Raw genomic sequence first — 22587 nt, 5'->3', positions numbered from 1 at the left:
AGCATGTATATCATGTAAATATGTCCTCCATCTTTTTGAAACCCTGTGAAGAACCTTGGAACGCCGAAATACCCAAACAACCCGTTGCTGGTATATGTTGTATGCGCACAGAACATTTCTACCAAAAACTGCAGCCCCCAACACTGGCCAGGCACCTTAATCCTCCTCCTCAACGCCGTCCATGGCGGCCTGGTCAATTTCTGTTACCTCGTTGGTCGCGGCGCTCCAGTATCTATGAGTTGTTAGCCGAGAACACCGTTTGATGGGCAGACAGGAAAAAAAACTTACGCCAGAACCTTGACTCTGAACTCACTCAGGCAGACATCAAACAGCTTCAACAGCCTAGTCTGCCGTGAATCGAGCACCTCGCCCTCCTTGCAGACGGTATAGCCCTCTCCCTCGCCGCTCTCATCACCCAGCACGACCTTGCCCTTGACCATCCTCGTAGGGACGCCCAGTCTCCGCAGCTCGGGCTCAATGGTGTGCTGCAGCGGGATGTCGTTCTCCTTGGGAACCTCGCCACCGGTGGCGTACACGACGCCAGGAGGGATAGTGAAGGAGCGAGAAGCGGTGACACCGGCGCGGGCAAAGTCCACGGGGGCAATGCTGTTGAGGTAGTCGAGGACAGAGTCCACGGGGCGGTTGGTCAGGAGGAGGCCGACGGTGCCAGTAATGTGCGGTGCGAGGCCCTCGATGCCGGGGACGATGGCTTCCTCAGCGGTTTGGCCGAGCGCCTTGGCCATGAGCTTTGTCTTGCCGAAGAAGAGTCTGATCCCAGGGAATTGCGTTAGCTTTCAGGAAAGGTTTTCCTCCCAAACATCTTGGAGCAGGCGAGAGGTGTGAACGTACCGGCTGTCGGAGAGCTCGCGGCGCACATCCTTCAGGTAGTTGTTGCGCATGTTGTCCACGTTGAAGACGAAGCAGTGCTGGTACTCGGGGACCTGCTCGCGAATGTTTTGGAACAGCTGGTCCTTCTGCTCACGGGTCTTTTTGGTGACCTGGGTGAGGTGGAAGACTTTCGCGCGCTTGGACTTGGGCATTTTGTCGGCTGAAGAAGGACGTTTACAGAAATAAAAATTACAATTCGGGCAATTGAAGAAATAAACAAGGTAAAAATCTGGGAGATGCGGAGGAGCGAATTGGCGATTAGGGGGGTGTTGCAAAAAATTCGCACGTCGCCCGAGGTTTGTGGTTTGGGTTTCTTTTTTGGTAGATTTTTGGCGATAAGATTGCAAGAAAATTTATTATCAAGGTGGACTAAAAAAAAATCCAGGTGTGCGGAAACACCCCGCATTGCTCACCGAGAATTGGACCAGGGATCTGGGTGCGTGCAGCTGTTTTTATGTAGCATTTACTGGGTAGTACCGGGGTGAATTGACGCAAATTTTGTCGAATTTGCAGCTGCAGGAGTTGCAAATTGGAAAATCAATGTTGATTTGTGTCTTTAGCAGTGTTGAGCGTGTAGAATTGCATCTGTGCGTGGAATTGGCCCTGTTACCGTGGCGGTATCGATTCACCTATGCTGGAGTCCTCATAGTTGCTCTGCAAGACAAGACATGCATTACCACTTTCATGCCCTTTCAAGGGCCTCCTCAACTCAAAATTCCTCCATTCTGGGCCTATACTGTAGACTACTACCCCTTGGCTAGGGGTTGAATGGAATATACTAGTACCAAAGGTGATACAGCTTTGTCTGAGAAGCGCCCGTCTAAACACCCTTGACCTTTGCCTTCATCTCGCTCCAGATCCCGCCTGAGACTTGCAAGGGTGGGACCAGGATGGCTGCGGGCTATTAGAAGTAGTATGACTATCGTCCACGCTGTACGTAATACCAGAAGCCATATTACGCTGTGTATCATGCAAGGGGCTGCCAACAAAGCATTGCGAGGCTGAACTGCCTGGTTGTTGGCCTCCCGGCATGCTGCATCTCCAGCCGTCAAAGAAGAAGCCATTGTTACTTTCCAGCCACGAGAAGCAGCACCGCAGTCATAATCTCGCCACTTTTTTACGTTCTCAAGACACTGAAATCAATCAGTCAAAAAGACAACCTAAGCAAGACGCACCCGTGCATGATGCGATGCGTCCACTAGACCAACTAGCACGCAAATCTGTACATACAACGCAGCCGGGAAAACTCCCCCGCGATACTAATTCCGTTCCGATGGGCGACTGCGCACGGGCCATGCGGCGTTAGGTGACTGACCCCAACCAGTGCCTATTTTTTCCTTCTCCCACACACGAAACATCATAACGGCAACTTCAAAAGAAGCTCCGAATTCTTTTTCCTTCTGCATCCGTGCAGCTCATCGCCTCTTCTCCTCCTTTTCTCCTTCCATCTCCCACGGCTCTGCCGCCTCGAACAGAAACCACCACTTCACCCGTGAGCTTCGCCAGCTTGTACAATCCATTGGACTCTCCCGTGCCGCTCGCAATTCCCCTCCCACTTGTGCATCGATTTGTTTGTCATCCCACAAGTGCCCGCAGCTCCTCCACTCGAATCGTCTCGAACTTTTCCCCTCCTTGTCGATCATCGAACAATTGTTTCTCTTGGACTAGCATTCAGCTTGTGTGTCGAGACTGTCATTTTCTACTCCTTAATTCTTCTCTTTTTCCTTGGATTGCGTTGATACCCAACTTCGACGTGATCGCTGCCCCACGATAACTTCAATTTCCCCACGCTGCTGGATCTCTCGAACATAATTTTTTTTTGGCCCGACTCCATCCTCCAATCATGGCTACCAACGGATCATTCGACCAGCCCGCGGTTACGGCTGGCCCCGCTGATGCGAGCGCTTCTGGAAACAATCTGTCCAAGGATGAGGTTGGCTGGTACTTTGTTGAGCAATACTACACTACTCTGAGCAAGTCGCCGGAAAAGCTGCATGTGAGTTTGCCGATTCGCCCCCGGTGACATTCATGCGATACTAAGACGAAATTCTGCATAGCTGTTCTACGGTAAACGATCTCAATTTGTCTCTGGACTCGAGGCCGAGGTTGCCAACGTCTCTGTTGGTCGTCAGGTAATGGCGTTTTGTTTATTTTTTTCCTCTACCCCCACTAAATAATAACCGAAGCTAATTATGTACTATAGCCGATCCAAGAGCGTATCAAGGAGCTCGACTTCCAAGACTGCAAAGTCCGAGTTTCCAATGTCGATTCACAAGCTTCATTTGACAACATTGTCATTCAGGTCATCGGCGAAATCTCAAACAAGTCTGGAGAACCCAAGAAATTCGTGCAGACTTTTGTTCTCGCTCAGCAACCTTCCGGCTACTTCGTCCTCAATGACATCCTGAGGTACATCAGCGAAGACGAGGAGGAACAGCCTGCTGTCGAGGCCGAGCTGGAGGTCCCTGCTGCCGAGCCCGAAGTGGCTGCCCCAGAGGTCCCTGCTCCCGCCGAGCCCGAGTCCGTCGAGGAGGAGCCCAAGGTGGAAGCTGTCAATGCCGACGAGGTGGACCAGAAGCTCCAGGAGGCTTCCAAGGTCAATGGTACAGATGCTGAGGAACCTGCCGTCGCTGCAGAGACCGCCGAGGCTGAGCCCGAGAAACCCGCCTCAATCGATGCTGAGACTGCTGCCAAGGAGGTTGCTGAGGAGGAGGCTAAGGAGGTTGCTGAGCTTCCCAAGGAGCCCAGTCCCACTCCCGCCAAGCCCGCTGCTCAACCCGAGGCTGCTCCTGCTGAGCCCGCCGCTCCTCCTAAGCCGATGACTTGGGCTAGCCGTGCCGCTGCCGCTGCCGGCCCCCGACCTGTTGTGCCTCTGCCCAAGACGGCCACTCCTCCCGCAGCTGGCCAAAACAAAGCTCCTGCTCCCGCAGCTGCCCCTGCCGCTGCTCAACCCGCTGCCGCTGCAGCCCCGGCAGCTACTCCTGCTGCTTCTGCCCCCTCTGCTCCCGCTGCTGACGCAGCTAAGGAGGCTTCTGGATGGCAAACTGCCGGCGCTGATTCCAAGCGCCAAAACCGACCCCAATCTATTTCAGCCAATGCAGCCGAGAAAGAGGGCACAATGGGTTATGTCAAGTACGTGACGGAGAAGGTCCAGGATGCTGATCTCCGGACCGCGTTGGCCGCTTTTGGCGAGCTGACCTACTTCGACATTAACCGTGCTAAGGTGAGTTCATTTTCCTCAAAACGACAAACTGACATGTTAGACTGGGCCTTACTGACTCGTGTATGTTAAGAACTGTGCCTTTGTGGAATACAAGACTGCTGAGGGCTATCAAGCCGCTCTGGCTGGCAAGAACCTTACTGTTAATGGCGAGAACATTGTTGTCGAGCCACGACGACCCAAGACCAGCACCTTCGGTGGCAACTACGGCGCCGGCCGAGGCAGTGCTTCGGGCCGTGGCCGTGGTGGAGCAGGAGGCCAGAATGCTAGAGGCAACTTTACCGGTCAGGTTCGCGGGCGAGGTGGTGCTGCCCGTGGCCGCGGCGGTGCCCAGGTTGCTAATGCTTAGAGAGCACATGCTGCCTTGAACGTTATATAAACAAAACGTCAGTGGTGAAGGGAAGAAAAAGCGGATATTGCATCAATGCCATGCCACAGCCAAACAAGGAGGCTAGTGGGATGGGAGTTTGAAGTTATTGCGAGATATGGAACAAAACAGAATCTGCGAATGCCAGAACGGAAGTGGAGGAAGCTTGGAGATGGGACTGGATTTGACCCAGGGCCCTCCTAAAAGTTATCTGGTCTATTTTGGAGGTGGAGTATAAGCAAGCCCAGGCTGGCGTCTATTTTTTCATTTTTTTCATCATTGTTTATTTTTTTTTTCTCATGGCATTGTTGGTATGGTTGCATCGATTCCTTGCGATCAGGGGACTCACGGACAGAAAATAATACCGGAGAGGCGAACCGTCTGGGGAGATTTGGAGGATCATTCGTGCTTTATGTATATTTCAAGGGAAAGGGGGGGCTCTGGACATTGTTTCGGCTGCTGTCATCGGTGGGCGGAGCAGTCCTGGTTGGCATGGCGCATGGCGATGGGTGGTGATATTTTCTTATTTCCACTTGGGCCTGGTTGATGGAGAGGTTTTGGCAGGATGTGCGAGGGAAATGGAGAGATGTATATTAGGCAGTTAACGCAGGATGCAAATATGGTATGCCATGACTTGACGGTGTTATGACTGCAATAGCCTGGCTTTACTTGATTTATTACATTCGTTCTGTGTACTCTAAGGGTCGAAACTGGTGACTGTATGGGTTACTTTGGAATTGTAGATGAAAGCAGCAAGTCGATGAATTCATTATATTATCCTGATATATATTCTCACCTTCGCCAGCGCAAATAATGGAAATACTCTCCAACTGTCTTGTGTCAAGCCTGGAAGCATGTACACATACAGGCTGCAATGATGAGGCAGCGAGATGGCCCATTATCCGAGATTGTGGTTACAAAGAAGGCAGCTGTCTATAATGAACTGCATACATCAGCACTCTTACTGCTCGGGGATAGATGTGCCACCGGAGGTAACCGAAACATAGCTGCATATACAAGGTGTATTATGCAGATGCCTTCCACATAGGTAGGTACGAATGGAGGTCTTGGAAATGCAACCGTTGCAGCGAACACGAGGAGGTAGTAGTGTAATAAGCATAAAAAAATGAACCGAGGCGAAGCTCTGGTGGATGTTTTCCCTCTTTTGGGCTGGGTTTGCCGAATGGACGTCTCTTGGCAACAAAAAGGCTTCAACTAATTCAAAAGTTCATCGAGGTAAACAAGAAAGCAGCATTTTACTTGTATCATGGTTGACGAAACATTGTAGCAATGGCCCATAGCCGTTGCAGAATGGGCTCATTAACAGTGGGAATCAACTCGTCATATCCCACTTCAAGGCCATCATACGATTGCTCGCTCATACTACGTAGACATGGCAATATCCGTTACAGCGGCTGGGTTTTCCTAAAATATAGGTTTCCTCCGTTGATGCTGACGGGTATAGCAATAGGCTATGCGCGCATAGCGACGGAAGTGAAGAGCGGACGAACATGTGGGAAAAAGGCCCGTGTCAAGGAAATCACACGAGGCGAAGAGAGAAACCTTGATGGATATCTCTGGTTGCCTGGCATGCCGATGATTGATTGGATTCTGATGCTTCGGAGGCAATCAAAACCTGCCCACTTGCTGTACATGCAACCCCCAGTAGCTATACGATACGGACATGGGGAGGGTTTGATGGTGTTACTAGACATACTCCATTTCCTTTTTTAAAGGCTGTCCGCGATGGATACCTGTTGATCTGACTCTGTCTGTGTTGCATCTTGTTCGGTCAAGGGATTTGCAAAGAGCCCCCAACAAGGCAACGGGGCCGAAGCCTTTTGTTCGGATTATGTACGAAGTATTCAAAACCAATGGAAGGCAAAAAAAGACCCTCTCTCGGGGCCCTTGCAAATCCCGTCAATAGCCACAGTTAGCCTCGCACAGCGACTCGATCAGCCGTGTTCTGGAAGGGAAAGAAAAAAAAAGTATCTCCATAATGGGAAAATTCTCCATTTCGCCCTTTTGTAACACAAACCTATTGTCTCGAGTCATTCATTGCTTCGGTCTGGGCCGCTGAGGCAAAAAATAAAGAAGATTCGATAGAAGGGTGTCAATAACGGGCGAAAAAAGTTCCCGGGCGCCGCTTCAGCCCCGAGTCAAGCTTCAAAATCTCTTACGTACTGGAATCCTTACTTGGACTTACACATGCGAGGGCCCGAAAGTGTTACTTGTGCTGTAATAGAGGGACGAAAAGAAGAAGAGAAAAAAAGAAGAGAGGACCAAGACCCTTGTTCGTCTAATCTGAAGTGGCTTGTATGTCCATGTAGCATCGGAGAGACCTTTTCGCCGCTTTTGTCGACATGGACTGGGGATATGGCACAATTAAGCCTGAGCAAAGACAGAATAAGGCAACTCTATAGATTACTTGGCAAGTTCGAGTCTTGCTTTAGGAAGTTCAAGTCGAAGCGCCAAATGCGAAATGCGAAATGCGGACGCGGAGTGGGGATTGCATCGTCGATTCTTCCCATGATGCTGGGCTGGGCCGGGCTGGGCTGGGCTGGGCAAAGCAAAGCATGGGCGATTCAGCTCACCACTAGAAGCTTTGTAGTCTAGATGCTAGATGCTATGTAGATGCTAGCACCTTGGTACTACTGCGTAGTAATGTCTCCAGCCAACGGAGATAGTGCTCGTCCAGGCCGAGTAAGCATATATTTGGTGGCGTATACACGGCATGGGTGTATTTGTCCGTCTCAAGGCAGCCTGCCGATGACCCGACAGGATCCAAAACAACCTGGCCCAAGCACCTTGTTGGTTAGGCCGCCATATTACTGCTGCAACAAGATTGAATCCCCGTAAACCAGGCCCTTTTGTAAGTGGTTCCGCGCGCGAATCAATGGGACGGGATGCTAGAACGGCCAAAGCAGGGCAGTATTTCCAAAGGGCCCGGACACGCCTTGTCTTGGCACGCTCGTTATAGGTTCGTAAATGGACGAGGAAACAATGAAAATGCAGGCCTCTCGGCGAGTGTGTCATACTGTACATAGTAGTACTCGCCTTTATTACCACCTTGGATCCATCCGGGTTCTTGTTCTATTCTGATCTCGTTAGGGCAAGGGAATGAATCCCGCCCGCATCTGGCGATCCAGTGGGAGCGCAAAAGTTCTCTTCCTCTTCATTTTCTTTTCTTTTCTTTTCCCCTCTCCGTGACTCGTATTGCGTGCTACCTGTGCTCAAGTACGGAGTACTACCTGCTTGATATTGATATGCTGTAATCATTACGAGAGGCAGCATGGTAATCGTCAGCACGGGGACTTTTGCGCCAAACGCTGCTGCTGCGTAACCCCTTGAGGCCTTTCCTTGTGTTCACCTAAGCGACTCTGCTTCATAAGCTGCCCGTGCAATGCCGGCAAAGAGTTGGGATCGGCACTTGAAAAGACATCACATCATATGCGGATGCGCACGCAAACTGGGATGGTCATGACTCTTTCACCAGTTTGATCAACTGCCTAAAGCGGTGGGGAAAGAGGGGGCGTGGGCTTCGAGAAGGAAAACGAAAAAGACAAGAGAAAAAAAAAAATAGTAAGAAAACAACGCACAAAGGGAGATGCATTGCAGAGGATCAAAGTGATTGACGCAGCTAGTCAGCGGTGGCCTGGCTGTTTTATGCTCCATAGCACTCTGCAATAGCAGTCATGGCCCTGTAAATTTGTTAGGCTGCCAATAAGAGCCCTGTACAAGTACCAGCAGCGTTGCCGCCTCTTGTATGTACTCCTTAGTAGTACCTGTTAGCAACCAAGCAGTTTGGTGCAGCACCCTCACATCCCATCCATGATTACATGTATGCTTGATGTAGGTAATCAGATCGGCTGCCAGGCCCAGCTGCCGGCGGAAGTACCGGCAAGTTTGCAGATGAGTCGAATGTCCTCGACAAGGTTTGCCGAAGCCAGGGTTCCATCGACAGCAAGTTGATTGGTGTGGCAATATCACATGAGTAAAGTCAGGGGTGCATTTTTGTTTGCTCAACTCCGTATCTTGAGCATCAAACCTGGACCCGTGAGGATTGTCATGCGTATATAGTCGTATGTGCAAAAGGGAAAAAGGCAGCGAATCTCGATTTGCTTCGGGAACGTGCCTGCCAAGACGCAAAAGTAAGCGGGCTGCTGGTCTATTTCGGAGTCCGTAACGGCCGATCATGTCTCTGTCAGGAAAACAAAAGCACGTCGCCGACCACCGACTGTGCGATCCGTAACAAAGTACATATGTATGACAAAACAAGTTGACAAGCTACGAGTGCTGTACATGTTATGCGGAAGGGCGTTTCAGAGACGCATCGGCGTTTACAACGGGTACAGTACCACGTAGCGCGTCCAGTCTGCTTGCAAGGCGATGTCGGGCTTCTCCATAGTATGATGGATTGATTAGATGGTTCTACTGGCTCTGCTAGCCCAGGCGATGGATTGCTAGAGGAAATCGGGCGACCGGGCATGCGACGGATCTGTTTATGCGCAGGCTACACGTAATTCGACGGCAGCAAATCTGTGCTAAGAGCCACATTTTGCCATGTCGGGGAATTATGATCGGAGCCGAAGTCCGCTGGAGGATTCTCTTTGAATTAAAGTGTATAATAGGAATAGGTACCTAGTAGTCATAGTAACCGTTAGGCTCTCCGAATACCTAGCAAGGAACTCGTACTATGGATACTCTTTGCAGAGAGTTTGAATCAGTCTGACATGAGACACAGCGAGTTCCGCAGGTTTTACTATACAGTTATGCGATGGCGTCAACGCTGTCGATCCAGCTTACCCGCCGTATCACACACGTCGTGACGGGTTTCAAAGACTGCTCTGTGCATAATACGACATGCTGCAACTCTGGATGAAATGTAACAGATACTCGTACAGCATCCAATAAAGTACTCATCCAGTGGAGAAGACAGTTAGATATAGCCACTGCTCCGTTGGTCCCATTCCCAATTACCAATATTGCGGGGGTCGGAGTTGCAAGCAGCCAACCGGCGGGACGTGACAATTGGGAGCAGGGCTCCTTTAATGGGGGATGCGGCTTTCAAAGGTGCCTGGTCACGCCCAAAAGTTCCGAGATGCTGGAGGGGGGGTGGCCAGAGAGTTGAAGGGAGGGGTACGTAGGGGAAACGGACCCTGCCGCAGCACAACTGGCGAGTCACAAACCGGCGTGACTGCAGGACAGGAGAATCACTCAGAATACTATGTGGTGTATATCATTGGGTGGGTAGATGTAGATGCTTGTGTGTGTTGTACTGCGAATGGGATGGGATGCTGCAAGTGAGAAATTGATTGATGGCAATGGCGTTGGCTGAGAAAAAGAGGGAAATTGAGCAGATGAAAGAGATGGAAATGTATCCAATAATAGACGGGCAATTCATCGGCGATTGCCCAAACGAGAAAGGCACCAGCACCTTAACGGCAGTCGCCAGTACAAGCTCCGGGCCGTACGGGACAAACATCCAAGCTTAAGACAAAAAAACCTCAAGTAGAAAAAAAGCATAATACATGTCTAAACGGATAAACCATCGTGTTGCGCAAAGTCATGTATCAGGATACGAGCAAGACGAGCAAGGCGCAATGCAATAGTATTTCAATGACGCCCTCGCTAGTGGGAAATCGCCCATCTCCGAGACTGGATCCCATCACTTGGCACATAAGCTTGTTCGCGATTCGGCGCCGACGCAGCCGCGTGATTCGCCGGACCTTTTGCCAGCGCGAACCTGCCCAAAGGGGGATCCTCCCAATAAAGCAGCAAAACCCACACGCAGCACCAGATGAAGGCGGTTTCCCCCAGGATTTTCATTAATTAATACGGCGTGGTCTGCGTGGTTATATCCGGGAGTAATGGGTAGGTATGTACGAGTACATGTGATGCAATGTCCCTACCTCTATACGGAGTACAGAGAGCCAAAAGATAGGTACCTAGGTACCATACCTGTAGGAGATGTACTTGCGCCATACCTGCTAAATGAATCACAATACACATCAACTTTGCAAAACCTCAAAAACCCCGCCTTCCACACGCCCTGCATGGCACCTACCGCGCAAGGCTTAGCGCTCCACCAAGTTCTCGTCCCAGGCGGGGGTGGGAAGGGAAAGAACAGCCCAAGAATGGCTGGGGCTTCTTGCAAGCTTAGCCCCGGGCCCTCTTTTTCTTTTTTCCAGCCTTGAGACCTTTTTTCCCTTTGGATTGTGCGTTGCGGCAAGAAAGTGGTCCGTGCTCGGTATTTAGTATTAGAACCCAGCCTGGCCCAGAGGAACTTTTTGAGAGGGCCCGGGTCAGCCCAGAAAGAGCAATTCTGTGAGTGGGCAAAGGGGCCATTTTTCGCTTTGGCACCGACGTTTTTGTTTTATTTTATTTTATTCGTCACATTCCACGGAGGTACCTTTGTTTTAGCAGCTGGCGACACGTATTGCGCGCCAAGGGATTGGTTTACGAGTACAAGTACTGCAATATCGAGTCGCTGCTTGAGCTACCACTGCCATGAATGATGGAAGCTGAAGCACAATCTTCAAGTACTAATGATTGGCGTATCATCTCTTGCCATGGTACCAGGAACCTTGGTAGTCGTATTGCCTACTAATCGGTAGCAGGTCCCTGTACTCGTACTTCGTAAATGGACCTGGCAGATCGCGCTTTGAAATACTACCAAAGGTACCTCGCTCTCTTTGCTGCGACCATCCGAGCAAAGTACCTGTACCCGGCTGTTCGTCCTCATTAGGTGGCCGTAGCACTCTGCTCCCAAGCCCCTCTTTGTACCCCATACAGGCCGTTGCTAAATCCGCTGTATTTGCACAATTGTGGGGAATCCGTTCGTACGAGAGTACCTGCTACCAGGTACAGCTTGGTACAGCGCTTGGTACAGAGTACAAGTACGTACTTCTCGGTAATCCTGTCCTTCTCAGCTGCTGGCTCTTCTGCTCTTGAAACACCAATAATTCCTCAATGGCGTCGGCTCGTCAGCCTCCTTTCCCATAGTCCGTCGAGGCTACCAGCTCATCTCCTTGGTTAGAATCTTCGCCATCCTCCTCGCCCATCGGCAAACCATTGCTCACGGACTATTACAGACATTTCCGCATCCGCATTAATAAGTGCGCACAAAACAAACACAAACACAAACCAACTGGAGCAAAGGAAACGCCGCAGCCAGTAGTGGCGCTTCCCCAGCGCCTCGTTGGCCACCAGGGCTACCATTAGCACGGCTCTCCCGGGTCAGGCTCCCGAAAGCGGCTCAGCTGGCCTGGCTAAAAGGGTCCGTGGTCCAAAGAGGCTTCCACGGGTACGGAGTACGAGTAGTTGAATCTGATGCTCATCAGAATCGTCGTCGTCGTCGTGGCGCGGCTTCGTTTGAGTCCTCGGTCCACGCCCATCCCCACAGCTGCACTCGCGGCGACACCCCCTTGGGCAAACCCCTGGCGTTGACTTACATGAGATGCCAAAGTGTGCCGTGTCCGCCGTTCTGTCGCCGACGCTCATTCGCCTGCGCCGCTAACGACCTGCTATCCTCCGTGCTGCTACCACCACAGACGCCTCGAAAGTCTTGCTCGCCACCCGCACGTTTCCTCAAACAAGCACCTCCCGTGTCAGCGCAACATTGGAATCCGCTTCGCATAAGCTTTCCGACTCTTCCTGGTAACCCTGAGGGAAACGCGACGCATCGGGTCCAGTGCAATACCCGACAGATTCACGCATCGAAGCCCACAACGGGTCTCATCGACACTAACAAAAGAGCCACCGTGCAGGGCTCCAGCACCTCATTGCGACCACGGCCCCGTCCTTGTTTCTTGACTCTCCATTTCACTCTTCCACCCCCCCACCGTGCTCCTCTTGAGACTCTTGTTTCGTCCTCGTAGTTGTCGTTTTCGATCTTCTCTTGGGTTCATCATGCGCCAGGGCGGGTCGTTATGAGCACAAACGGTCATGATCCATCTACGGAGACTCCTCCTGTCAGCAGCAAACGAATAGAGTTCCTTGTCTCGAGCCGCACACGCCACTGGAGGCAGATCGGATTGCCAGTGCTACGTCAACACACCGACCCAACGCCCGTCACCTCAACGTCGCTCTTCCAGTCTTCTGTTCGCCCCGGGACATATAAGCCGGGCCCGCCCCCATGGACCGCCGTGGCTCGGCCGGAGAGAATGGACACTCACCGACCCAGTCTGCGCCGCCTCTCCGGCGGCGTCTATCTATGGAGGAGGACATGCACTACCAGCACATCATGACACTGTCTCAACAGCGGCGTCCATCACATCCACCAGCATATCAAAACGCCGATCTACCCGTGATGCAACGAGAAGGGGAGGGTGTTGTTAGTGGTGAGGTTGGTGAGAAAGGCGAGGACAAGGGCTCAGTACCAGCAAAGAGCAGCTGGCTGGACCGTATCAAGAGTAGAGGGAAGGAACCTAGGACGGCCAAGTTAGGTGACGGTCTCGACGACGAGGGTGACGGTATCCCGGACATCATGGCTGGGGGTCCTGAAGAGCTTCCCAGCTACTCCAGTTCTATTGCCATCGAAGGCATATTTCACAAGAAGCATGAGATCGAAAACACCACCAAAAGGGCAGAAGATCGACAGTGGCATACCGTTGCTGTCGTTCTCAACGGAACCGCCCTAAGCATCTACAACACCAAGAAGGACTGGGGCTGGGGCAAGGCACGCGATGGCCCATCCATTAGTCCCGACAACCCTCCTTGGATTAAGAGAGCGAAACTCGAAAAAACGTATAGTCTTTTGCACGCTGATGCTGGTATTGCTGCCGACTACAAAAAGTGAGTTCTTTTCCCACTCGTCGTCACTCTTGTATATCCCGCATATCAAGATGAGACCTCATCAAGAGAAGAGGGGTTGAGGAGGGAAAAAAAAACTCTCATGTGGCATAGACTAACCCGCTTCATCCATAGGCGTCGTTACGTTATTCGAGTACGGGCTGAAACGGACCAGTTTCTTTTGTCTTGTATCGAACTAAGCACGTTCGTCAAGTGGCTTGAGTGCTTGTTTGCGGCTATTGATGTTGCAGCACCCATAGATGAGCGAGACTTCCCGCGCGACATGTCTATCCCTCGAATCCAGCGAATCCGGTGGTTCCGCAGTCAAGCTGGCTTCGTCTACCCAAGCACCCAGCCGGAAATTCAGCAAGACCCTCCTCCAGAGGCCGAGGCCTTAGGCACTCATGATGACCCGGAGCAACGACCTTCATCTCCTCCTCCTCTGCCAACTCCAACGCCCGCACCTTCACGACCCCGCCCGGAAGAAGAGGCACAGAGCACCGAGGTTCTAGCTCCCCACCTGAGAATCGATCCCAGAAACGACCCATTTCACACTATGAGCACATCCTCGTATCCAAATCCATCCATCGATCCTCATACCGGCAAATGGTTTCCCGAGCACCAGTGGTCAACTGCTCACGACTTGTTATATGCCAAACTTTGCTACAGCAATCTTCTATTCCGAAGCCCACGCAAATCAAATTATATCATCAGCAAAGGGAAGCAGTGGTTCGTCGACTGGGGCACGGGCAGAATGGTTCGCGTGCTCCCACCAGCTTATGGTGAGATTGAATACTTTGGCCCCTGGCAGGTTATTCATACGGAGAACAGAAGGATCTAGGGGGCTGCTTTGGACAGAAACCAGGGTGATGGAGGTCAGATCAGACATGTTGGGTGACCCAACTAGAAAGGGCATTATGGCACGGGTATGCATTATGAATTGGGTGCATCAGACTTACCGACGCGAAGAGTGCGATTTCGCAAAGGACACCATGGGTCCTATCGACACTCGGTCATCAACTCCATGGACATGGACATAATATGTCCGTCTGTTTTTCTACATTATATTGTACATGATACGCAAAGCCTAATCAGCAAGGCTTGGGAAGTCCCGTATGGGAACTCAGATGGGGTGGGGGAAGGGGCAGGCTCTGCATTGTGAGCTTCTGGAAAAGGTGTTGGCTTTTGTTTGTGCATACAGGGGCGTCTGGGAGGAGCATTTTACACATACATAACCGGCGGCAACAGCATCATGGACCGGAGTTATTTTCTTTTCCTTTTCTTTTTTTTTTCCTTTCATCCCTCTCTCTCTCTCTATTTCCTATATCTTTCTTTTCTCTAGGCATCTAAGACATGTACAACATCTCCATTGCATAGCGACGGGGAGTGCGAAAGCAGGCAAAGGATGCATGCTTGTTGGATACAGCTGCATACCGGCCCTCTGTATATATCGCAATACATTCAGTTCATACAAGTTTGATTTACCAATGCCTAAAAATGAAATATTTGTAGAAGATTTACGAAAGATAAAAAATAACGTAAATTCAGGGGGTATCATTTAACCAAGTCTAAGCCCAAGTCCAAATCCAAATCCAACTAATTCATCAATCATCCAGCGCTCTCCCTCAAGTTTTAGCCTATGCAGATGCCGCATCTATCCTCCCTCACATGGCGCTCAGATATGACTCTTAAAAAATGTCTTGCATGAAAAAAACAGAACAGCCGCTATTCCTCCTCTGAAACCGTCTTTTCCGCGTCTCTCGCCTCCCTAGCTAGCTGTTGGACCACGGGCTCCAGCGCCGCATTCGCGCTCTTGACGTCCCCCACGGCAGCCTCCAGCGAGTCGAGCAGCATTTCGATTTCGGCGCGCTGGCTCTGGATCTGCTCGTACAGTATGGCGTTGCGGGACTGTGCGGTCTGAAGCCGTGCGTTGAGCAGGGACTGGTGGGGGGCGAGGGAGGGGGCGAGATGTGCGGAGAGGATTTCGCGTGCGGGGAGGAGATGGGGTCTGTAATTGTTGGTGAATTGCAGTTCGTTAGTTTTTCACTTTTTTGCTAGATGTGGTTATTTGGGGTGAGAAAACGTACGGAGTTGGCTTGGGAGCGTCGGGAGGTGCTGATATGCGGCGGTGAGTGGCTTCGCTGATGAGAGTTTCCAAGTCGTTGAGTTTGAGGACGACTTGCCTCGTCGCTAGAATGCTTTCGAATTCCTTCTGCACATTTCACTCAGTCAATATCATCCATCCCCCGAGCTGTCAAAGGGGAGGGGAAGCACGAACCTCGCACTTCTCGCCCAGCTTCTCAACCATCTGCGCCTGGACCTGCTTCAGCACCGGCTCGGCCTTGCTTGCCACCGTCGGATAGCAGGCCGCGAAATTGTCCCATTTCAGCTTGCCCAGCGTGCGCCGCAGGCTCTGCGCGTAAAGCTCCTGCAGACGGGCGGCGCGGGGCCCGGCAACGACGGGCTGGGCCGGCTGTGCTGCGCTTTGAGCATCGTTGGAGGCGTCAGGATGGCTGTCCTGGTGGTGAGACGTCGGATCTGGGGCTTCGTCGGTTTCCATGGGGGTGGCTGTTTGCGCTGCGTCTGCTGGAGGTTGGGATGTTGTCGCCATTGGCGATTTCGTAGGGCTGAGTGAGGGTTGGTTGTAAGAGGAATCAATATGCGTGCACCGCAATGCCAAGATGGTCTGATGCGGGGATGGGATTCATGTATATCAAGGTTTATAAAATGAGGAGCAGCATGGGGCGAGAAGAAGCAATCCAAGTCAATCGCAGCTACAAAAGACGTTGAAGATACTTTACATGGTCGAGCGCGTATCAACCAGAGGGACGCGACGTGGGGTTTGCTCTGACGTTGGATGAGGCACGTGACGCCGGCTTTGGTGGAGTAGACTCGCGGAATGCAGGGGACTACCTGCCTTTCTTGGTGTGAGAGAGTCACTTCATTCGTCTTGTAATGCTTGTAGGGTTCACATTCTCTCATGGTTCTTACATCCAGGCAAAACGAATATCATTGCCAGCTTTTTTTAGATTATCCAGATAGATCAATGTATGATTAATGCACAATGAATCTTGAATAATAAGTACATCGGCTGAGCACCGTATGATCTTCATGCAAATCCGCTCATCCACTTGCCCCAAGTGCTGTAGCCCGTCGACCCATGTCTACCTATCTATATATATCTTGTGTTCCTGTCGACTCATATATAGCTCCCAACCATGCTCTCTTTATACCATTTGTCTCTTCTCACCTCCCCCGAATCTATATACATCTCCTGTCTTCCCTCGTCTCCCTCGCGATTTGGTATCAGAAGTTTCCCAGTTCATAGCACAGTCATAAATACACCATTGTATTGTCACCCCCCTCCTGCCGAGGCCAAAGGCCAGCCCAAACCTCGTCCCTATCCCGTGGTAATAGATATGAAAAGTATTAGTTTGCTGCCAAGATAGCCGCTGCATCAGGTGCCGAGGTGCGATCATTCTTGCCGCCATCCCTCTTCAGCTCCTCTTCTTCCTTCTTCTTGCGATCCAGCTCCCGCTGGCGCTCGTGGCTGACATATGTAGCGTACCGGATCGTTCCCAGCGTCAAAATGGCCATGAAGAGGATGCCCACTACGGATCGCCGGATGAGAATCCATCGAACGCCTTCAATCTCCGACTTGGAGTCGCTGCTCAGCATGATGCTTATTTTGTAATTGATTTGTTGAATCTATCGACCAGTTAGCAATCACAGACTCGCTTCCCAAGTTCCAAGTGGGCCAGTTGGGACATACGGCACTCTCCACCGCCTTTTGCTCTTCTCTGACTGTCATCTTGCGGTCGTTGAAAATCCCCCGCACATTGTCATTCAGAGTGAGTAGTTCCTGGTTCAGCGTCTGCGTCAAGATGTCGACTTCGTGCTGGAGATGTGTGCGCTGCTGCCGGATTTGCTCATCCTGGCCTCGGCGATTGTTCTTGATTTCAGCACTCAACTCTGAACACGCAGCAGAGAACAGATAGGATTCCTATTAATCAGAGTCAGCCCATTATTCTGATCCAGCTTGCCAGCTTAGTGGGGAGCACATGTGCCGTCTCCTTCACTCGCCCCGACAAACAGAATTGGGATGGAAGGTTGCCTCACGTTTTCTATATCGCTCTTGCTGACAAGCTTTTCTTGCGCCATGTCTAGATTATGGGCCAGGATAGTCCGGATGGCCTTCATCATGGTAACGGCCTGCTCGCTTGAATAGCCCCCTTCCTGCAGCTGCTTGACGAGAGAATAGCTATCGAAGTGATGAATATATTTTGGCGGGGTCATGGATGGAGTATGCGGTGACATATTCTCGGGAGCACCCATATAATAGACAGTATCCAGCTTGTCGCTCATTTTCGTGCCATCCTTGGGTTTACCAGTCTTGGCTTCAGCGCTCCCGCTCCTGCTTCCACTCGCATCACTCGAATCAACTTGCTTGGGTGCACCAGACGGAACCGTATCCGCTCCAACATCCGTCGGCTCTGATGATAATTTCTGCTCTGCCTGGTTCTGAGCAGCCTTGAGTTCCTGTTGCTGACTCCTGAGAGCCGCTGCGTCAGTCTCCGGGGCGTCAGTTACCGCCTGGGCTGCCTTCTTCTCGCCATCCTGAAAGTACAGCTTGCCAATATCAGATTTGGCCTGAACATCGGCTAGTGTATCCGCTGCTGCCTCTGTCTGATCCGCCACCGCGTCGTCCAGCGCCGTCTTAGTTGGCACGTCTTGCTCCTGTTGGTCCTGCCGGTCTTGTTGTTGCTGCTGCTGCTGCTGCTGCTGCTGCTTCTCCCATTCTGTGGGCTCAACAGCCTTGCCACGCCTCTTTGCAAACGAACTATTCCACCTCGTAGTCGTCGCTGTCGTTGTCGAAGCCGTCGTCGCCCATCCCCTCGCTGGGCCGCAGCCCCTCGTCGCAGCTCGCAACAATTGGGGATATAAAAAGGTCAGTCTCCCCGCTGAAGCCATGGCAAAAGCAGGTCAGGTCTCGTCGTGCCCGAGATTGAGTGTCTGTTATAAGTCTAAGGAACTCATGGGATTCGGCGTCGGAAAGGACTACAATGCACCTCTTGGAATACAATTAAGGAACGGAACGAGGCCATTGGCAAGGCAAAGGAGAGTGTGGGACATAAAGTGGCTATCGTCGGGAACAAGTGCCGCAGCGGCAGAAAGTAGCGTCCAGGTGGGCGAGGCGCTAAAACATTGATCCGCCAGTGTCGCGACATGTCAAATGCCGAGCATCGCAGATATCCCGAGTGACTCCCGAGTTGGGCATCGTGATGCTTTTTGGAATCAGAATCAATCCATCTATTACGGAGTAGACTATAACTCATTAGAACATCACATCCCCGTGGGGCGGGATAATCGAGCAGATTTCAACTCAAGGCATCAGCAGTTGGTCCTCATTCTGTAGTGGGACAAATGAGCATCCCAGACTCTCTACAGCTTTTCTATGGACGTAATCCCAGACCCAGGTTTCAGCGCCTCCCAACCATAACGATAAAGTACATTTGCATCCCTCGCTATCCTATGTGCCCAGTGCTGCCCGGCTCCCAACATCCGCTGGAAAGGAGTGACCAAGTAGAAACGCTGAAGTCGGTAGACGAGGTGGAAAAAGAAAAAAGAAAGAAAAAAAAAACACAGAGAAGAAGGATTAAACAAGAGGAAAGAAGAAAAACTCCCAGTAGCCCCCGAAAAAAAAAGCCCAAGTTTGTGTTTCGTCATCCATGAAAAATGCCAAGTTCCGGGATGAATATACCGCCACGTCTTATTCGCATTGTCCTGACAAATATCCAGAAACGACTGGCCCCATGCCGTCGTCAGGTATGATGGCTAAGGGGTAGCCAAGCCACTATGCGTCTTCCGTTTGCTATATTAGAATAATAATAATAAAATGAATAAAACAGACGTGCACAATATTAATATCACTTAGCCATGCCATTGAAAAATAAAGACGATGGGGAGGGCTCAGCAGAAGGATATCGCCCCTTGTCTTGCCTCTCCCCATCAAGGCAGGCAAATGCACTTGTGTATTTATGTTTCTTTCACATTGGGACCACGTTTCCTTTGGTAATGGAGTAGTGGTTGTTGTTCTTGTCGTTGGCGGGGTGTTGTCTTTGCCGTATACATTTATTCGAAGAAGCCGAACCACAGAATGTGTTCAGCCAAGATTGCAATTCGACGTGCAGCTTTACGACTCCGCATCTTGGACCTGCACAGACACTCCATGAATAGAGTTCCTTGAGCTCTTGTCCGTAGCATCAGTAGATGGGACGCCAACCGCGCTGGCATGAGTACTGGGCGGGCTGCTGGTTTGCGGGCTGTTGGTTTCATGCGTAAGAGAGGGAACTTCGGCGACAGAGTTGGTGTCTGACTGAGTAGACGATTCGCTCTTGGAGCCACTCAATCCGAGGAGTTTCTCTAGCGCCTGTATCTGTCGAGAAGCCACACTCTTCTTAAGGCTGTAAAATTGAGGCTTGATTTCTTCAACCAGGAGGTCCCTCTCTTCACCCTGTAGCTGGCCCAGCATCTTTTCTGTTAACAAGTTAGCACATTGTCCTTGCCATCGCCAATACGACTGGGTTGTTTCCGTCAGTTGCGGACCAAAGACTTACGGATGACATAATTTCCAAACTGGTCTCTCATCATCTGCTGCAGCGGGTTGTTTCCATCGGCCCCAGTAGTCGTGAGCTGCTCTCGAATGGTTGTGCGTTGCGCTGGTGTGCCGTACTCGATGCATTTCTCTACAACATTGGATGCGAATTTATGCTTAGAAAGGGTGAGGAGCTGGCCCATGACTAGCTGAATGATTCTCTCGCGATCCTCCGGCTCGCCGTTCTGGATGACGTGCTGAGCGACATAGTTACCGTATTGGTCGGTAATCAGGATCTGAGCAGAAGCGTGTAGCTCACCCATGATCTCTGCTTTGTCGGCTTCGGTTCCATGCTCCAGTAGTCGTTGGATGACTCGGCAGCCGTATGCATGGGAGGCCAGGGGTGTCACTTGGCCACGCACAGCGTTCATGATAAAGTCAATGTACTGTCTCGGGACGAGCTCAATAATCTTCTGGACAACATGGTTGCCGTTCTGATCCTTGATTACTCGCAAGATCTCAGGTTCCAGTTCCCGGGTCAGCTCGGCTTGCTGTTCGACCAAGATGTGCTCAAGGGCCTTAAAAGGAACAACGTCAGCAACAGGGGGGGATAAAAACTTCTTATGGGGCGCTGTTTGCACTAACCTTCTGGACGACACGGCAGGCGTAAACTTGGACGGAAAGATCAACTACTTTGCCCTTCATCTTTTCCGCCAAGATCTTTTTCTGAAGCTGGCTTCCGTACTCGAAAAACTTCTGCACCACGTAGTTTCCAAAGACGTCTTTCATGAGTTGGAGGGCATTGGGCTCAATCTCACGGAAGACCTGCTCCTTTTCGTCGCTGTTGGCAGACTCCAGCTTCTGCTGGATAAACCTGGAACCATGCTGATCTCCACTGAACTCCACGGCGTGATTGTAGATGTCCCTGAGCTCGTAGCGCTTGTTGGACTTGTTGCCGTTGACACGGAACTCATCCAGCAGAGCGCTGCGCATGCCTTTGCTAGGGTCTTGATCTCGGGAAGGCCTGATTGCTGTCATAGAGTTGAGTTGATAGCCAGGGTGAATCGACGGGACAGGATAGTTGGGTATAATGGGACGGAAGTTTTGTGTGTAGGCCTCTGGATAAGAGGGTGAGTACTGAGGGGCGAGCTGAGGATAAGGAAACTGGTTTTGGTAATACTGCGCAGAGAAGTTGGACGCAGCGGCAAATTGCTGGCCAGAGGGCCTCCGCTCATGTTCGGCCGCCCGTTGGCCTCGTGAGGATGGCCTGCTCATCCAAGCATCCGCGCCCGGAGCGAAAGGCCTTGAGTTGGGACCGGAATCCAAGCGGTAGGCAGAGCCGGGCGTCGGCGAAACTCTCTCGAGGGAAGGGCGCCTAACGGAAAGCAAGAGAGGATCTGCGCCAAAGTCGATGCCACCTCCAGTCCTCGAGGCGCCGGTCTCACTCAACCACGGCACCGAGGCAGGGTTGGAATGAAACGGCATCGAGGTAGGGTTAAACGGCTGCCCACCAGGCGAGCCGTTGAGATTGATCTGGCGGGCCATCCTAAGGGAGAGATCGTCGTCGACTTGTCTGTTGAGGCTGAATGCTCGTTGATTCGCTACCTGGGGGAAAGAAAGAGTATGCTGTCTAGTCGAATGAATCGAGTTACTAGGAGTGTGGCCGCTGCTCTGTTGATATAGCTCGGCGTAGGCTGGAGAGCCTTGCGACTGTCGAGAGGGCGGGAGGCTTGCATCTCGGGGTTGGGCAAAGGCTGTCATAGGATCCATGTAGGCTGCATCTTGGGGGCCTCGCTTCTGAGCGGCGGCAAAGGCAAATGCGTCCGAGTCATCAACAAAGTTGCTGGGACCGCCCAAAACGTCCTTTTTCATGCCAATGGCAGGGTGGTGATTCGCATAAAAAGTGTTCGGGATGCCTGCATCTCGTGCTCGGCCGGGCGAGTTGTTGACGGAACGAGCAGGGTTTTCGTTGTTCCAGGGCTTGGAGTTGGGGACCCAGACGTCGGCCTCAGAATTGGCATGGAGGGCACTCGAGCCCGTTGGGTTTTCTTCAGGTTCTGCATCACTGTGAGTCGTGTGCGTCCAAGCAGAGTACGGAGAGGTGAGGGGGTGGCCGCGCTGACGCAATCGGCATGCCGTCTCGCCATGGACAAGCAAAGCAAATACGCACCTTTGGGGCCGGCAGAGCGATCTCTGTTAGATTGAGCAAAGGGCGACCAGATGTTTTTGCTCGGATAGAGGTTGGAGCCAGGAAAGCCCGAGCCCACAGGCTGCTGGGCCTTTTCGGCAGATCCAGAGGGCATGGCAAAGCTGGGATAGGCCCTCAACCGCGTCTGGAGAAAGAATGAAGGATGACAGTTAGCGATTGTGCGGCGGTCAGAACAGAAGCAAAGACGAAACAATGCTGAGGTTGGGACGAGGGCCAAGGCGTGGGGAGTCAGGCCTTTGTGACCCGCTAAGGGCGAATCAAGCCTCCTTCCGTGGGCGCTAGGCTGGCGCAACCTTTTGAGACACTTGAGCGGCCCCCCCTCTGACGTCGTCTTTCCGCGCCGGGATCAGGCTGGGACGACGATTTCGGGTTGTGGTGCTGTTTGCACTTTGGCAGCAGCAAGGGTTTGGGCGGGTGGGGGAGAGGACGAGAAAGGGAGATGATTTGTACCTTTGGCTGACTCACCGTGGTCGCCATCTCGGGCTTTTTCTCCCAGGTTCAGCTTCCTTAAACGA

General features: G+C 51.8%; 6 protein-coding genes across 6 annotated transcripts; 2 read left to right on the top strand and 4 right to left on the bottom strand.

Moving 5' to 3' along the window:
• Positions 1–156: 156 nt before the first annotated feature.
• On the bottom strand, positions 157–1040 carry TRIVIDRAFT_56356 (uncharacterized protein; the record flags this gene model as incomplete). Its single annotated transcript, XM_014094282.1, has 3 exons — positions 157–232; positions 289–768; positions 850–1040. The coding sequence occupies 3 exons, from the start codon at positions 1038–1040 to the stop codon at positions 157–159; spliced, it is 747 nt and encodes a 248-aa protein (XP_013949757.1).
• A 1691-nt stretch (positions 1041–2731) lies between these two features.
• On the top strand, positions 2732–4457 carry TRIVIDRAFT_64546 (uncharacterized protein; the record flags this gene model as incomplete). Its single annotated transcript, XM_014094281.1, has 4 exons — positions 2732–2884; positions 2946–3020; positions 3092–4111; positions 4182–4457. The coding sequence occupies 4 exons, from the start codon at positions 2732–2734 to the stop codon at positions 4455–4457; spliced, it is 1524 nt and encodes a 507-aa protein (XP_013949756.1).
• An 8263-nt stretch (positions 4458–12720) lies between these two features.
• TRIVIDRAFT_207286 (uncharacterized protein) lies at positions 12721–14109 on the top strand (the record flags this gene model as incomplete). The annotated part of the gene is made up of 2 exons (XM_014094280.1): positions 12721–13271; positions 13404–14109. 2 exons carry the CDS (start codon positions 12721–12723, stop codon positions 14107–14109), a joined length of 1257 nt encoding a protein of 418 aa, XP_013949755.1.
• A 917-nt stretch (positions 14110–15026) lies between these two features.
• Positions 15027–15729, bottom strand: TRIVIDRAFT_120372 (uncharacterized protein; the record flags this gene model as incomplete). The annotated part of the gene is made up of 3 exons (XM_014094279.1): positions 15027–15276; positions 15356–15480; positions 15547–15729. Coding segments are annotated over 3 exons (558 nt in total), but the record flags the coding sequence as incomplete, so codon positions are not given.
• Positions 15730–17263: 1534 nt separating this feature from the next.
• Positions 17264–18656, bottom strand: TRIVIDRAFT_217271 (uncharacterized protein; the record flags this gene model as incomplete). The annotated part of the gene is made up of 1 exon (XM_014094278.1): positions 17264–18656. One exon carries the CDS (start codon positions 18237–18239, stop codon positions 17316–17318), a length of 924 nt encoding a protein of 307 aa, XP_013949753.1.
• A 1206-nt stretch (positions 18657–19862) lies between these two features.
• On the bottom strand, positions 19863–20856 carry TRIVIDRAFT_165243 (uncharacterized protein; the record flags this gene model as incomplete). Its single annotated transcript, XM_014094277.1, has 2 exons — positions 19863–20441; positions 20509–20856. The coding sequence occupies 2 exons, from the start codon at positions 20854–20856 to the stop codon at positions 19863–19865; spliced, it is 927 nt and encodes a 308-aa protein (XP_013949752.1).
• Positions 20857–22587: the final 1731 nt, after the last annotated feature.

The sequence above is a fragment of the Trichoderma virens genome (genome assembly GCF_000170995.1).
Source record: "Trichoderma virens Gv29-8 chromosome Unknown TRIVIscaffold_92, whole genome shotgun sequence".
Lineage (NCBI taxonomy): Eukaryota > Fungi > Ascomycota > Sordariomycetes > Hypocreales > Hypocreaceae > Trichoderma > Trichoderma virens.
The sequence above is the reverse complement of the archived record's forward strand: the minus strand, read 5'-3'. Positions and strand labels throughout refer to the sequence as shown.